Source organism: Mastigoproctus giganteus, chromosome 12 (assembly GCF_048544385.1).
Source record: "Mastigoproctus giganteus isolate SK-2022 chromosome 12, ASM4854438v1, whole genome shotgun sequence".
NCBI lineage: Eukaryota > Metazoa > Arthropoda > Arachnida > Uropygi > Thelyphonidae > Mastigoproctus > Mastigoproctus giganteus.
In genome coordinates this window covers 92,244,858-92,258,430 of record NC_143586.1, presented here as the reverse complement: position 1 = coordinate 92,258,430, position 13,573 = coordinate 92,244,858, and the positions used below count along the sequence as shown (strand labels likewise).

General features: G+C 36.4%; 1 protein-coding gene across 1 annotated transcript in view; it reads right to left on the bottom strand.

The window, feature by feature from the left end:
• LOC150077276 (protein saal1-like) overlaps nucleotides 1–13,573 on the bottom strand; it is a 242,943-nt gene that overhangs the window by 149,782 nt on the left and 79,588 nt on the right. Inside the window, exon 6 of the mRNA XM_090385838.1 lies at nucleotides 2,441–2,524. Coding sequence (XP_090241964.1) covers nucleotides 2,441–2,524 — 84 coding nt within the window. The remainder of the gene's footprint in view (nucleotides 1–2,440; nucleotides 2,525–13,573) is intronic.

Here is a 13,573-nt window from a genome sequence, read left to right as displayed (position 1 = left end):
TGGAGAAGGATTCGATGATCTATCGTTTGAAGATATTGATGAATTGTTAACCGACAAAGCCCTAAAAGGAGATGAATATTAGAGGTTGTCCTTGGGACTCCTTATCCCACAGAACGTAGTGATAATGAAGAAAATGATCCTGTTCTAAATGCAGATTTAATAAAAGAAGGTCTGGAACTGGCCAGAAAATTAGGTAATCATTTTGCCAAACATGACCCTAATGAGGAACGCGCTGGGAAGTTTCAACGTGAACTGAAGTTGTTGACAGCCTCTTACAGAGAATTATATAACGGCCTAACCAAAACACGAACACAACGATTAATAACTGAATTCGTTCGTAAAACCGGTGAAACATCAGCACCAGAGGAGACTCGTGCTGATTTTGCTGAAGAGATCACAGAAAGAATTTCATTAATAGAGGAAGAAGACGATGTCCACAACATTTCTAGTGATGGCAGTGATATTCCAGTCGTACGCAAACGTATGCGCCGTTTATTATCAGAAAGTGAAAATTAATAAAATCTTGTTATGTGTAAAACAGATTTTTTTTGTTCATGAAGAATTTTTTTTCATTTCATATGCATACAAATTTATTTTAGTACATTTTAATTACATATTATTACATGTGTATTTTGTTGAAATAAAATAATAAGCTTAAAACGAATATTTTATGTGTTTTTTTTAATTATTTTTACTGATTTTTTTAGATTCGGAACCAATCTTCTTTTCTTCCATAAATACAATGTCTTTTTTTACACGAATTTTTTTTACACGTATTTTTCAGGAACGTATCTATCGTGTAAAAACAGAATTAGGTGTATACCGAAACAGCCATCTGTTACTCATTCTCAGTGGGCACCATCTGATGATGGTGCCCACCAAGAATAAGTAACAGATTTATTCTTCTCTTTCTTCTCTACTGGGGAAGCATTACTTATTCCAGGTATAATGAGATAAGCAACTCGTGAAGGAATTCATAACATGAAATGTTATGTAATGATGCCACTGTACAACTTGTATTGGTTTTCTATGTATAGAAATGATGTTAATGTATTAACTTATATGACAGCAAACTCTTCCCACAGTCTGAGGTTTTTCAGCCATAAATCCTACATGTATCAAACCCCACTCAACTTTTGAGTTTTCTACCATACACTATAACCTGAAGGATGTGTGTATGATAGAAAACTAACACAATTAAAGGATGAAATTAAACAAATATGTGAAGCTATCACAACAGATACAATGAGAATATTTGTCATCCAGTAGTTAGCCAGTGTGAACAGTGGCTTAGAAACAAATAGAACAATTTGAACTTCTGCACTAGCTCACAATGTTCCACAGTCTGCTGCTTCATTCACAACCAATAACAGTTGTTTCTGAAATTTATAATTAATTTCATTTCCTAAAATGTGTACACATATTTTTGAGATACTCTGTGTGTGTGTGTGTGTGTGTGTGTGTGTGTGTGTGTGTGTGTGTGTGTGTGTGTGTGTGTGTGTGTGTGTGTGTGCGTGCGTGCGTGCGTGCGTGCGTGCGTGCGTGCGTGCGTGCGTGCGTGCGTGCGTGCGTGCGTGCGTGCGTGTGTAATAATCCCTCTCCAATTGAATGGAATATGTTCTGAAAAGTACCATGTTTGGCCAAGGCTAAACTCCCACTGAAAATAGAGGGTTTGAGAAAAAAAAAAAAAAACAATAAATATGCCATAAATTTCATTTTCCATTTGTACAATGTAAAAATGATGATAAAGAAGTTGATAAAATAAGGGGAAAAAAGTTAAGAACAAGGTAATGATCCAAAAGTGCACATAATATGCACAAAAATCTGATTATCCTCCTAGGTTGACCTTCATTTGATACGAGCAAAACATTGGTAATCTTCGAGACATATAAAAATAAGTCCAAAAGATGTTCAAGAAATACATAAAATCTACAGAGAGGCAACAGCATGTTAACATGCACACTATATTACATACATATATGATACTGACGGGTGTGTGTTACTGAGAGGGCTATACTGCACCTGTTCCTAAACCGCCTGTACCAGCACTTTGATGTACCATAACCTTCTTCAAGTGTACCATTAGATGAGGAAAATCATCAAGTTTGATGGCAATTGTTCTTTAAACATTTGTTGGATATATAAAGATACATGATAATCCTTATACATTTCAGAAATCAAGGTTTTTTTTTTTTTTTTGGCAAGTGACAATTTATTTTATATGAATTATAAAATAATTCATATAAAATGAATTATATGAATTATTTTAAAACAAATATATCAAATATATCTTTTCAAACAAATATATCCAATGTTTTAACACTAATTGTCATGCAAGGTTTATTATCAATATTAACACACAACAATTACATATTTTTTGACAGAAAAAAAAAGAATAATAATTTTAATTATTCTTCAAAATTATATCATATAAACTTACTACTAATCTTGGACACCGTGTCTTTTCCATTATCTCTAAGAATATTTCAATAGCTTTGAATTCATGAAGAAAGTGTGCAACATCCTGAAAATATGAAAGATTCATTCATAAAATATATTTCTTAAAATATATAGTTACTAGGATTAGTATTGGTAAAATGATGTAAGAAAACAAAACTTATTAACTTATTAGCAAAGCATCAGCCAAAAATAAATAAAATAAAAATTTACCACTTCATTTGCCCATTCCTTCTAATAAATTTGTCCACTCCTCCTTTAAATTTAGTGTATTATATATTTTTAAATTTTAATATATATGACTAGATGAGAAGTTATTATATTCTACCTAGGATTGGAGATGTGCACTTCTACTTCCTTGGGCCCATTTTAAAATTCCGTTAAATTAACCTTACCAACCTCCTTAATCCCTTTACTTTACCTCCCCACCTAAATGATTTAATTACCATTCTTTTTTAAAAAACTATTGCAGATTTATTCAAAGGTAAGTACCGTTTTTTAAGCACTTGCTATTCCATATTTTAGTCTAATACTCACGGTATTATAAGATTTCTATAATTTCTAGCAATTTGTTATTATATTCACATTAGTTAGTTTATTTCAGTTCATTTTTTATGGAAGCAAATAAATCTGTAACAACTTGACAAAGAATAACCACCTCACTTCACCCTTTGATCCCCTTTGCAAATTGGAGAGCCATTTACACATATCCATTCTACGTGGATACTGAATCCAAGCTTCACGCCCTCGTAATTACGGTTAAAGGTTTGCTTTCTCTTTTGCTGCTTGCTTTAATATAACTGTATAGCTTCTACCAATCCCAAATTCCTTATTTAATTTTAGCTTCAACAATTTCTTTTCCACTTTAATCTCAGCTATCCTAAAATCATTTAACTACCAGTTAGAATTAGGTATACCTCTGGTATAACCAACCCTAAGAACTTCTTCAATGAATACAGATGCAAAATATTATTTTTCAGTAATCTGAATTGGATCATCAATAGTTATGCCATTCATATACAGTGGATTAATGTGGTTCATCTTTAAGTGTTAACCTTTAAGTGTTAGCATAAGCAAACAATTCTTTGCTACTTTTCATTGCATGCTTAGCAAGAGACTCCTCATCTGTCTTAGCCTGCCTAATCTCTTTAGTGATCTTACTGCAGACTAGTTTCTATTTACTGTAGTCTGCTATATCATCCGATAACACTAAACAAATTTTGAGTCATATCTTGTTACGGGCATGAAAGTAACTTTAGATTTTGGGGTGCTAAACACGGAAATAAAAGTAGTTTTTTATATTTATAATAGGTATTTTTTTATTTATATGGCAGTAAGATGTAGCTACGAACATACCTGTATTAAACATGGGACCTTTTTGCTTTTTGCCTTTTGCCTTTCTATTCAGCTTTGGGAGCATCCCTTTTCACCATCCAAAAATAATTAGCCAATGTGGGGGCACTCCATTTGCTTTTGTATCTTTGTTCCATCGCTATGATGTCTTGATGGATGCTCTCACCACATACATTAACATTTCCTAGAAAACCAGTCAAAACATTTTGAAAGGCTTTCCACGCTGATTTCTTGCTGTCACTAAAGACACATTCGAACTGTTCATTGCCTTATTTGTGGACCAATGAAAATGCTTGCCTTAATCTTCTCTGAGTTTCTTGGTTTTACTTTCACCTCTCCAAGCTTAATACACCTTGATCAAATCACCTCTAAGTTTCCAAGCTTTGTAGTCCATATATTCAAAGACTCCTCATATGGACATCCTTTTGCCAATCTCAACAGGTGTGGTTACCCATATTAGACCCTATCAAGAAGCTTGATGTTTTTTTTTAGGTAAGGTCTTCATACTTGAACACAATATTCCACGGTTGGTTTTACAATTCCCTTATACAATGGAATTATGACTTCCCTATCTCTACACACAAATGTTTGAGAAACATTAATAGCACATTATGGACTTTCCATGCCCCTATCTACACTGCTCAGAGAACTTCATGTCTGACTTTATTGTAACTCCCAAGTCCCCTTCTTCTTCTTCTACTTTTTTTAATTAAATGCATCAAGTCTGCTTAAGTCATCCTGAAGGAGCTCTGCTTGATCATTCTCTACTTGATCAATAGACCAGTCTACACTGATCTTGGCATCATCTGTAAATTTTAACATCACACCCTCTATCCCTTCATCAATGTCATTTAAGAAAATCAAAAATGACAGTGGTCCAGTACTGATCTTTGGGGTACGCCACTTCTTACGTTAATCCAATTTGAAGAATAACCATTTATCACAACTCTCTGCCTCCTACCCTGTAATTCCAACATGTTCCAGCTTATACAATAAAATCCCATGCAAGACTGAGTCAAATGTCTTGCTGAAATCCAAGTAAACAATGTCAAAATTATTTCCTACATCCAGATCATAACTGATTCAGTTAAAATAGTTAACCAGGTTAATTAAACATGGTTTTGCCTTGATAAAAAAATGCTGTGTTTCCATCAGGATTCCACTTCTATCTAAAATGATCCTATATTGCATTTTTGATCTTTGCTTTTGTGATTTTCCATACCACTAAAGTCCAACTGACCTGTAGCCATTTCACCTTTAGAACTAAATTTATGTATTGGCACTTTACCAATCCAAGGGAATCTCTCCTGATTCCAATAACACTCTCATAATTAACTTTAATGGTTCAATGCACTCTCTTGCTGCATCCCTCAACAGGGCTCTGTGTTGGGCCCTTTTTGTTGAAATGCTGTACTTGATTAATTCCTAGGAAAAGAGCTGTATCTCATTCAAATAGTCAACTTTGCAGATGACTTGTACTCCTGGTAGGTGCAAATTCTTGATGGCAACTGGAAATCAAAGCAAATACAGTCCTGAATTGACTTTCACAGTGGGCTAAAACACACAAGCTAAAAATATCACCCAGCAAGACAAAAGAAAAAACTCGTGAAAGGTAAATTAAGTGAGAACAGATCCTCAATCATAAAAATTAAAAACAAACCTATAACACATGCAAAACTCTGGAAATACCTTGGCTCAATGTGGATAATAAACTTACATTTGTACGGCATATTCAGTATATTTGAGATAAGGTAAGAGAGGTTGGGGGCTGAGAGGTAAGGCTTTATCAATTCTTTATAAAAGCATCATTCTCCCCATAATAACATATAATGCTGGTATATTGTGCCACAGAGTAGACAAAACACTAATCAGGAAAATATTAGACTCACTGTAACGGTTGATTCTACTGACCATCACATGAGCATGCAGAACCACTTCAACTCGTGCCTTGCAGTTCATCACAGGTAATTTCCCAGTGGATTTAGAAGTTGTTTATAAGGAATTATCCTATCACCTAAGGAAACAGTTACCAGCAACAATCCTGAACATCAATCAACAATATAAAACAAGAAAAGAAGCAAGTGCTTCAAAACCTCTAACAGATGTGGAAAAGCAGGTGGTATGCCATTACACTGGGTTTGACAACTTACAGATTTATCCCCAACATTAAGAATGTCCCTGGTTTGCTCCAGGATTGAATGTCATATACTTGGTTACATGTCACAGACCCTTTAACCAAAAATTACACTCCCTTGGACTGGCATATAACTCACAGCATACCTGTGTAGAATAGGAGACATGAGAGCATGTCTTACACTCCTGTCCCAATTATAAGCTTTCTAAGAATGTACTGATTTCCAGAATAGGACCACTATATAGAAAAGATGAACACTACCTTCTCATGAAAAGTGATAAATACAACCACCTACCTGTTTATTCAAGAAGTATTCACTATATTCATTGAAAAGGCCTCTGGAGTCAGGAACTCTGTAATTCATCTGTAACGCTACTAAATAACACTGACTTGAATCTGTAAAGCGTCTTTATTATGATAAAATAAATTAAAATAAAATAAAATACATGCATACTGATTGTATAACTATATATTAAAATATTAAAACAAAATAAAATAAATGTTGTATAACAAGAATAAAATATATAAAATTAAAAGTGATAAAAGTTGTTTAAAACCACTAATACAGGAGCTTTCGGAAGCAGCGGCCACCTTCATCAGCTATAGTGGTTGCAGGATGACCGATAATCTATACGTACCACACATCTCAAGCAGTTCTGCGACATGAACTATGGCATCTGCGCGCGGTTCACTTCTTGTGCATTGGAACCGGAAAATGGACGAGCCACTCTAAACCATTCATCTCTTCATAGGATAAAGGCTTCAAAGAGTGGATGAATGCAACGGCCCTTACCCCTATTAAGACTGTAGCACTCGGACGAACATATTCTTAAACGCTCCAGGAATTTCTGGTTGCAAAAGCCATGTGCCTTATCCACGATCACGGCTTCTTTAGCAGTAATGCCATGCCCAGTTTCCCAGGCATGTTCTGCTACAGCTGAACCTCCGTAATTTGCAGTCTTAAGGGCTTTACTGTGTTCCCCCAGGCGATCCCGGAGTCTGTGTTTTGTTTCCCCCACATAAGACCTACTGAGATGTGTGGTACATATAGACTGTTGTCCGTCATCCTGCAACCACTATAGCTGATGAAGGCGGCCGCTGCTGCCGAAAGCTCCTGTATTAGTGGTTTTAAACCACTTTTATCGCTTTTAATTTTATATATTTTATTGAATTTTATTCTTGTTATACATTTATTTTATTTTGTTTTAATATTTTAACATATAGTTATACAATCAGTACGCATGTATTTTATTTTATTTTATCATAATAAAGACATTTTACAGATTCGAGTCAGTGTTATTTAGTAGCATTACAGATGAATTCACTATAAAAAAAACACCAGACTAAGACTCAGGCAGTTCCAGCTACTCAGTAACCAGCAAGAGTACAACAGAACTGATGAATACCCACTCCTTACATGAAGGATGGCAAATTCCAGTAAGAAGGGAACTTACAACAGCCAGGCAACCCTGCACTAGCCAACATTTTTTTTATTATTTTAATTTTTATTTTAACTTTATTTTATTTTTAATGTTTTTAAAGTTTTTATTTATTTTTTATTATTATTTTATTTATTTGGTGTGTGTGTGTGTGTGAGAGAGAGAGAGAGAGTCCTTTCCGGGAAGCTCAGGAAACCCAAGGAACATCCTAGCCAGGGTAATGATTCCAGGCTCCCTGGGGCATGGACAGTAACTAGGGGTCTGCAGTGTTCCACGAGTCCCTAGGCTAAGAGGTGAGAAGAACAACAGAGGCCAACATTACATTAACATAGGGTGACCAGATTTATAAAACAAAAAAAAAAAAAAAAAAAAGATACTCATAGCGAGTTGACATGATTCGACTATCATACTAGTTAAAACAATCCTCTTGTACTCATTTCATGACCAACTAGCCATAACTGTTTAGCTTGATTAAAATAAACATAGGTTACATATTTATCGCTGTCTTAGTCTCACATAACATTGTCAAATTACACAAATCTTTATTGAGCAGATGGTTCAGGACATACACTACTAATATTTTTGTCATATTTTTTAGATGACTGAATTTCTTCCAAAAGGTATGGCTGTTCCTTTATGAAACTGTAAAAGTCCATACAAGAAATGTCTTTAAAATGTGTTTTTGTAATTAATATTGCCTGTACAGTTTCAATGGAAAACTGGTTCTTTTCATCAGTCCAAAATGCATTCATTAAAGAAAACACCCTCTCTAATGATGCATTTGTGCCTGGTATTCCTCACACAAAACTCACATGTGTATTATTTTCTTAAAACTAATGTTAAATATCCCTCCATCTTGGTGTCAATTTTGGACACACACTGTTGAACAACACACCAAGATGGAGGGATATTTAATAAAACCCAATTAATGCTGAAAAAAATTCTACCCAATGCCAGGCTCATGGGATAGAATTTTCTTCAGCATGGTCTGTGCTTGCTAACAGGAGAGACTGCTTCTACAGGGATGGGATACACTTAAATAGAAAGGGTGCAAGAATATTTGCTGATGCTATCAAGACAGTGTTAGGTGGATAGGAAAACTGCTAGCTTGTGGGGGGGGGTATTCACCGACTAAAAGATTAACAGTAGTCGCAGGCAGAGGCGAAAGCAATTCTTGCACTGCTATTGTAATGAGCAGTAGCCTAGAGAACAAGTTGCTGGAGACTTCAAGAGCTTTTGGGAATCATCATGGAACAAGTAAATACATGGGCAATTTAGTTACAATTTAGGGTAACTAAGAGTAAAAACAGGTGCATGTATACTTGCATGTACACCAATGCTAGAAGTATTGTAAATAAATTTGATGAATTTGAAGTGCTGATCAAAGCATCAAATGCAGATATTGTTGGAATATCAGATACATGGTGTCACACAGATATAAGCAGTGCAGAATTGGAAACTGGGGAGTACAATGTATCAGGCGGTTATAAAATAAGCTTCCCTATTCAGGAGACCCTAGTGTCAAAACGGTTAGAGTTAGCGCTGTGAAAATCGGTAGGTATGTCATTTAGGATATGGAGAAGCAATCTGTAAAAGAAAAAAAATAAGTTCAAATTCCTGCCAACTGGGTAAAACATGGCGCTGCACATATGAAAAAGTTGTCATTTACTTCAAGACACGCTGCTTACGCAAATGACATCCTGTTAGATAAAAGCCAACGCCATCATCAATACCCAATATGAAAGAATTTGTACAAAAAAAGAATTTGCTTTTTAAGTAAAACTGTTCTACTAGAATAATAGTAACGCTAATATCGGAAACTTAAAGGTTTGCATAAAGGACCCTTGACATCAGTGAGGCTTCGAAAACTAATAAAGAAATTTGAAGTGACTGGGGGGTTAGGTGTAATTCCAGTCAGGGAATGACCATGTATCAGAACGGAGGTAATGGATGAAGTGGCAGTTGCAATGGCCTCCAAGTCAAAACACTACCAATGCAAAACACTACCAGTTGGTACTGCCAGAGGTGTGTCGAGAGACTTCAACCTTCCTTGGTCTACTGTACGTAAAGTGCTTCAAATAATTTTACACTGGTTCCCACACAAGATTCACGTAGTGCAAGAATTAAAGTCTCATAATCAGCAACAACGAATAGACCTTGCGCTACAAATTCTGGCTCATATAGAATTTGATGATACAAGGGCTCGAATGATCTTGTAGTCTGATGAAGCACATTTCACTCTTCATGCGGCTGTAAATGCACAAAACTGCCGAATATAGGGAACTTCTTATCCATCTGCTGTGCATGAAAGACCACTACAAAGTCCATACATTACAGTATGGTGTGGATTCACAGCAGGGTATATAATTGGATTATATTTTTTTTGAAGAGTCTTAAACACCTCATGGACCCGTATGGTGTAAGGTAACTAGTGCGCGGTACTATACTCTTCTAAGAGACTACATTATTCCCGCTCTGCAAGAAAGGCAATGGATGGAGACCATAGTGTTCATGCAAGATGGTGCCCCTCCCCACATTGGTCGAAAAGTGAAGGAACTGCTCCATTCAACATTTCGAAATGATCACATAATTTCTAGAGACCTTCTGCAGTTCTGACAATTTCCCTGCAATTTCTGGCTATGGAGATACCTGAAAGACAGAGCTTACCGTGGTGGCATACAGATGCTTGTCGATTTGAAAGCAAGCATTAAACAGCATGTAGCCAACATCCCCAATGACATGCTAAGCGAATCTGTGTAGCACACAGTCCTCCGTTTTCAGAATGTCATCTCAAGTGAGGGAAAGGACATAAAACAATATCTGTATATTCCTAAGTTCTAATATTAAGATCTAATCCTAAGTTAAGTATTCCATCTCATGTTTACAGTGCCAATTTCTCCCCTGGTGACGGAAATTTGAACTAATTTTTATTCTTATACAAATTGATTTTCACAACACTATCTCTGTTTTGACAATAGGGTCTCCTGAGTAGGGAAACTTATTTTTAACCAACCAGTATACATAAACACTGGAAATGGTAAAATGAGAGTAAGAGTGTATTGTAGGCCTATTGTACTCATCATAGTCATTACGGAGGTAATGGATGAAGTGGCAGTTGCAATGGCCTCCAAGTCAAAACACTACCAATGCAAAACACTACCAGTTGGTACTGCCAAACAGTTGTGCAGCAAAAAAAAGAATGGGCCAGTAAATCAGAGTCTCATAATGGTGGATTTTAACTTTCCAGATATTGACTACAACTTGTGGTTTGGTCACTCACACGATAGCAAGACTTTTGTGGATTTATTGGAGGATAGTTTTCTACAGCAACATGTTCAAGGGGCAACCAGAGCAGGTAATACTCTTGATCTGATTATCAGCAATGATGACACATGCATTAGGAATTTGCAGATAAAGGAACCACTAAGTGACAGTGATGACAGTCGACTGATGTGCAATTTACTTAAAGATGTAGCTACCATCAAGGGTAAAGGGAAAGATTTTTGTTTTCGTAAAGGTAACTACAGTGGTCTCAGACAGTTTTTAAACTTTATACAGTGGGATCAACTGATGATGTTAAAAACAGCGAATTCTAAATGGGAAGCCATCAATGAATTAATCTTGGAAGCTACTAGCTTTTCATACCAACTAAAAAATACTGTTCAAGATTTAGACCTAAATGGATGTCAGATAAACTAATAAGGCTCGTGGCAGAGAAGAAAAATGCGTGAGATGCATGTAAATTATCAGGAGACACAGAAGCATATATCTATAATCAAGTCACAAAGGAGATTAGGCAAGCGAAGGCTGATTACGAGAAATCCTTGGCAAAGGGTGCAAAGAAAAACAACAAAGACTTCTTTACTTATGTAAACTCTAGAAGGAAGGAAATGAATCGGATTAGTCCACTTGATGGTGTTTCGACCATTGATGATAATGCTCAGATAGCTGACAAACTGAATCAGTATTTTGCAACTACATTCACACATGAGGAATTCTATAAAGAAAGGGAGAACAGAAGTTTACTAAACTCTAACAGGCAGCTAGATGATTTTGTAATAACAGAGAGTAAAGTGGAGGAGAAATTGAAGTTAAACATAAAAAAGGTACCTGGGGCCGATGGAATCTCTCCAGTTATATTGAAGGAGGCAGTGAAGGAAGTAAGCAAACCCTTAGTCATAATTATAAGAGCATCCTTAGATTAAGAGGAGGTCACCGTGGACTACAGATGTGCAAATGTATCACCAATTCACAAAGGGGGTTCAAAGGGTGACACAAATAATTATAGACCTGTTAGTTTAACTTCTGTTGCAGGGAAATTAATAGAGACACTGGTTAAAGAAGTGATGCAAATTCACCTAGACAAGACTGCAGTAATAGTTCAGACACAGCATGGGTTTGTTAAGGAGAAGTCTTGTCTAACCAATTTGATTGGATACTACGATATAGTCACAAAGGAAATGGATGCTAAAAATAATTTTGATATCATATACTTGGATTTCAGGAAAGCTTTTGATACTGTTCCACATGGAAGACTGATGTACAAATTGGAGCAGTATGGCATTAAGGGCAAGCTGCTGCAATGGATGAAGGGATGATTCGGTGGGAGATGGCAGAGACTGGTAATGAATGCCCACTGCTCTACGTGAACTAATGTTATTAGTGGAGTCCCCCCAGGGTTCGGTGCTGGGCCCATTGTTGTTTTTTGTATTTATTAATGATATCAATAAAGGTATATCAGGCTTAATGTCCAAGTTTGCAGATGATACAAAGGTTGGCAGGGTTGTTAATGATAGTAAAGACAGTATGATACTGCAACAGGATCTGGACAAGTTAGGCAGATGGGTTGAGAAGTGGCAACTGAAGTTTAATATTGACACATGCAAAGTACTGCATATGGGTAGGAGTAACCCAAGAGAAACGTACAAACTCTGTAGTACCAAACTCATGGAGGTGGAGAATGAAAACGACCTGGGGTAACTGTGCAGTCGGATATGAAGTTCTCTGAGCAGTGCAGACAGTCTGCCAGAGCAGCTCATGGAATTTTGTCAATGATATATAGGAATTTTGCTATATATCATTGACAAAATAGGAGGTGATTATACCTTTGTATAAGGCAATGGTCAGGCCACACCCTGGGTACTGGGTACAGGTCTGGAGGCCTCATTTTAGGAAGGATCTAGGGTTGCTAGAACGAGTACAGAGAAGGGCAACAAGTTTGGTGACAGGAACAAAAGGGTTCTCTTGCCAAGAGAGGCTAAAATCCTGCAAGTTCCAGCATCTGGATCTAGGCACCTGCAAGGTGATCTGATTTAAGTGTATAAGATCTTGAATAAGTTGACCAAGCTCAATGCTGATGGGATACTTCTGCTTGCTCAGATTAAGAACCTGAGGGGGCATAGATTCAAACTAAGAAAAGACAGTTGTAGAATAGATATGCAGAAGTTTGCCTTTATCCAGCAGGTAATTGATTCCTGGAACAGACTTCCATCTGTTGTTGTGGAGTTGATAGCTTAAATAAATTTAAGGCTGAACTAGACAGACATTTGGAATGACTGAATGGGTGAGATGGGAAGGGTTTTTTGGTTTTTTTTGGCTGATGCTCTATAAGCTTGCTTTCTTGCATCATATGCCTCAACTAATGCTAATGCCACATAGCTCTGCAAAAGGATTGGCTCAGTTTCCGTATATTCTAGGAAAGTATCACAGAAATTGTTGACAGTTTCAGTAAATTCAACATCTCTGATGACACCATTCTCTCAGTTGGCTGAGGTCCAGGACAGCAGATGTAAAAAAATGTTGCTCCTTTCTATTGAGCATTTGTTGTCAGAGCAATCAGTTCTTGTGCCACTTCAATGCCACAAATGTCCTCTCATTCAATCTTTTTGATAGTGTTACTACACATTTTAAGTTGGCTGTGAATGAACTTGTACCAGAAAAGGGACTGTGGATTATTAAAAAAATACCTCAAGATTTTGGGGCTTTTTTCTTGTGATAGAAAATATGATTTGAGACCATCAAACATTTTGATTATTCTTTCCACTGTGAGTAGCAAGGAAAGCCATCTGATCTTCACACTTCCTAAAAATTCAGGGGCTCACATTTGGTAAGTATGGGCTTGGCACACCCAGGGTCCTGAGCTGGATATGATCATTCTTCTCTTTCCTGGTGATTCCCTTCTACTTCTCTC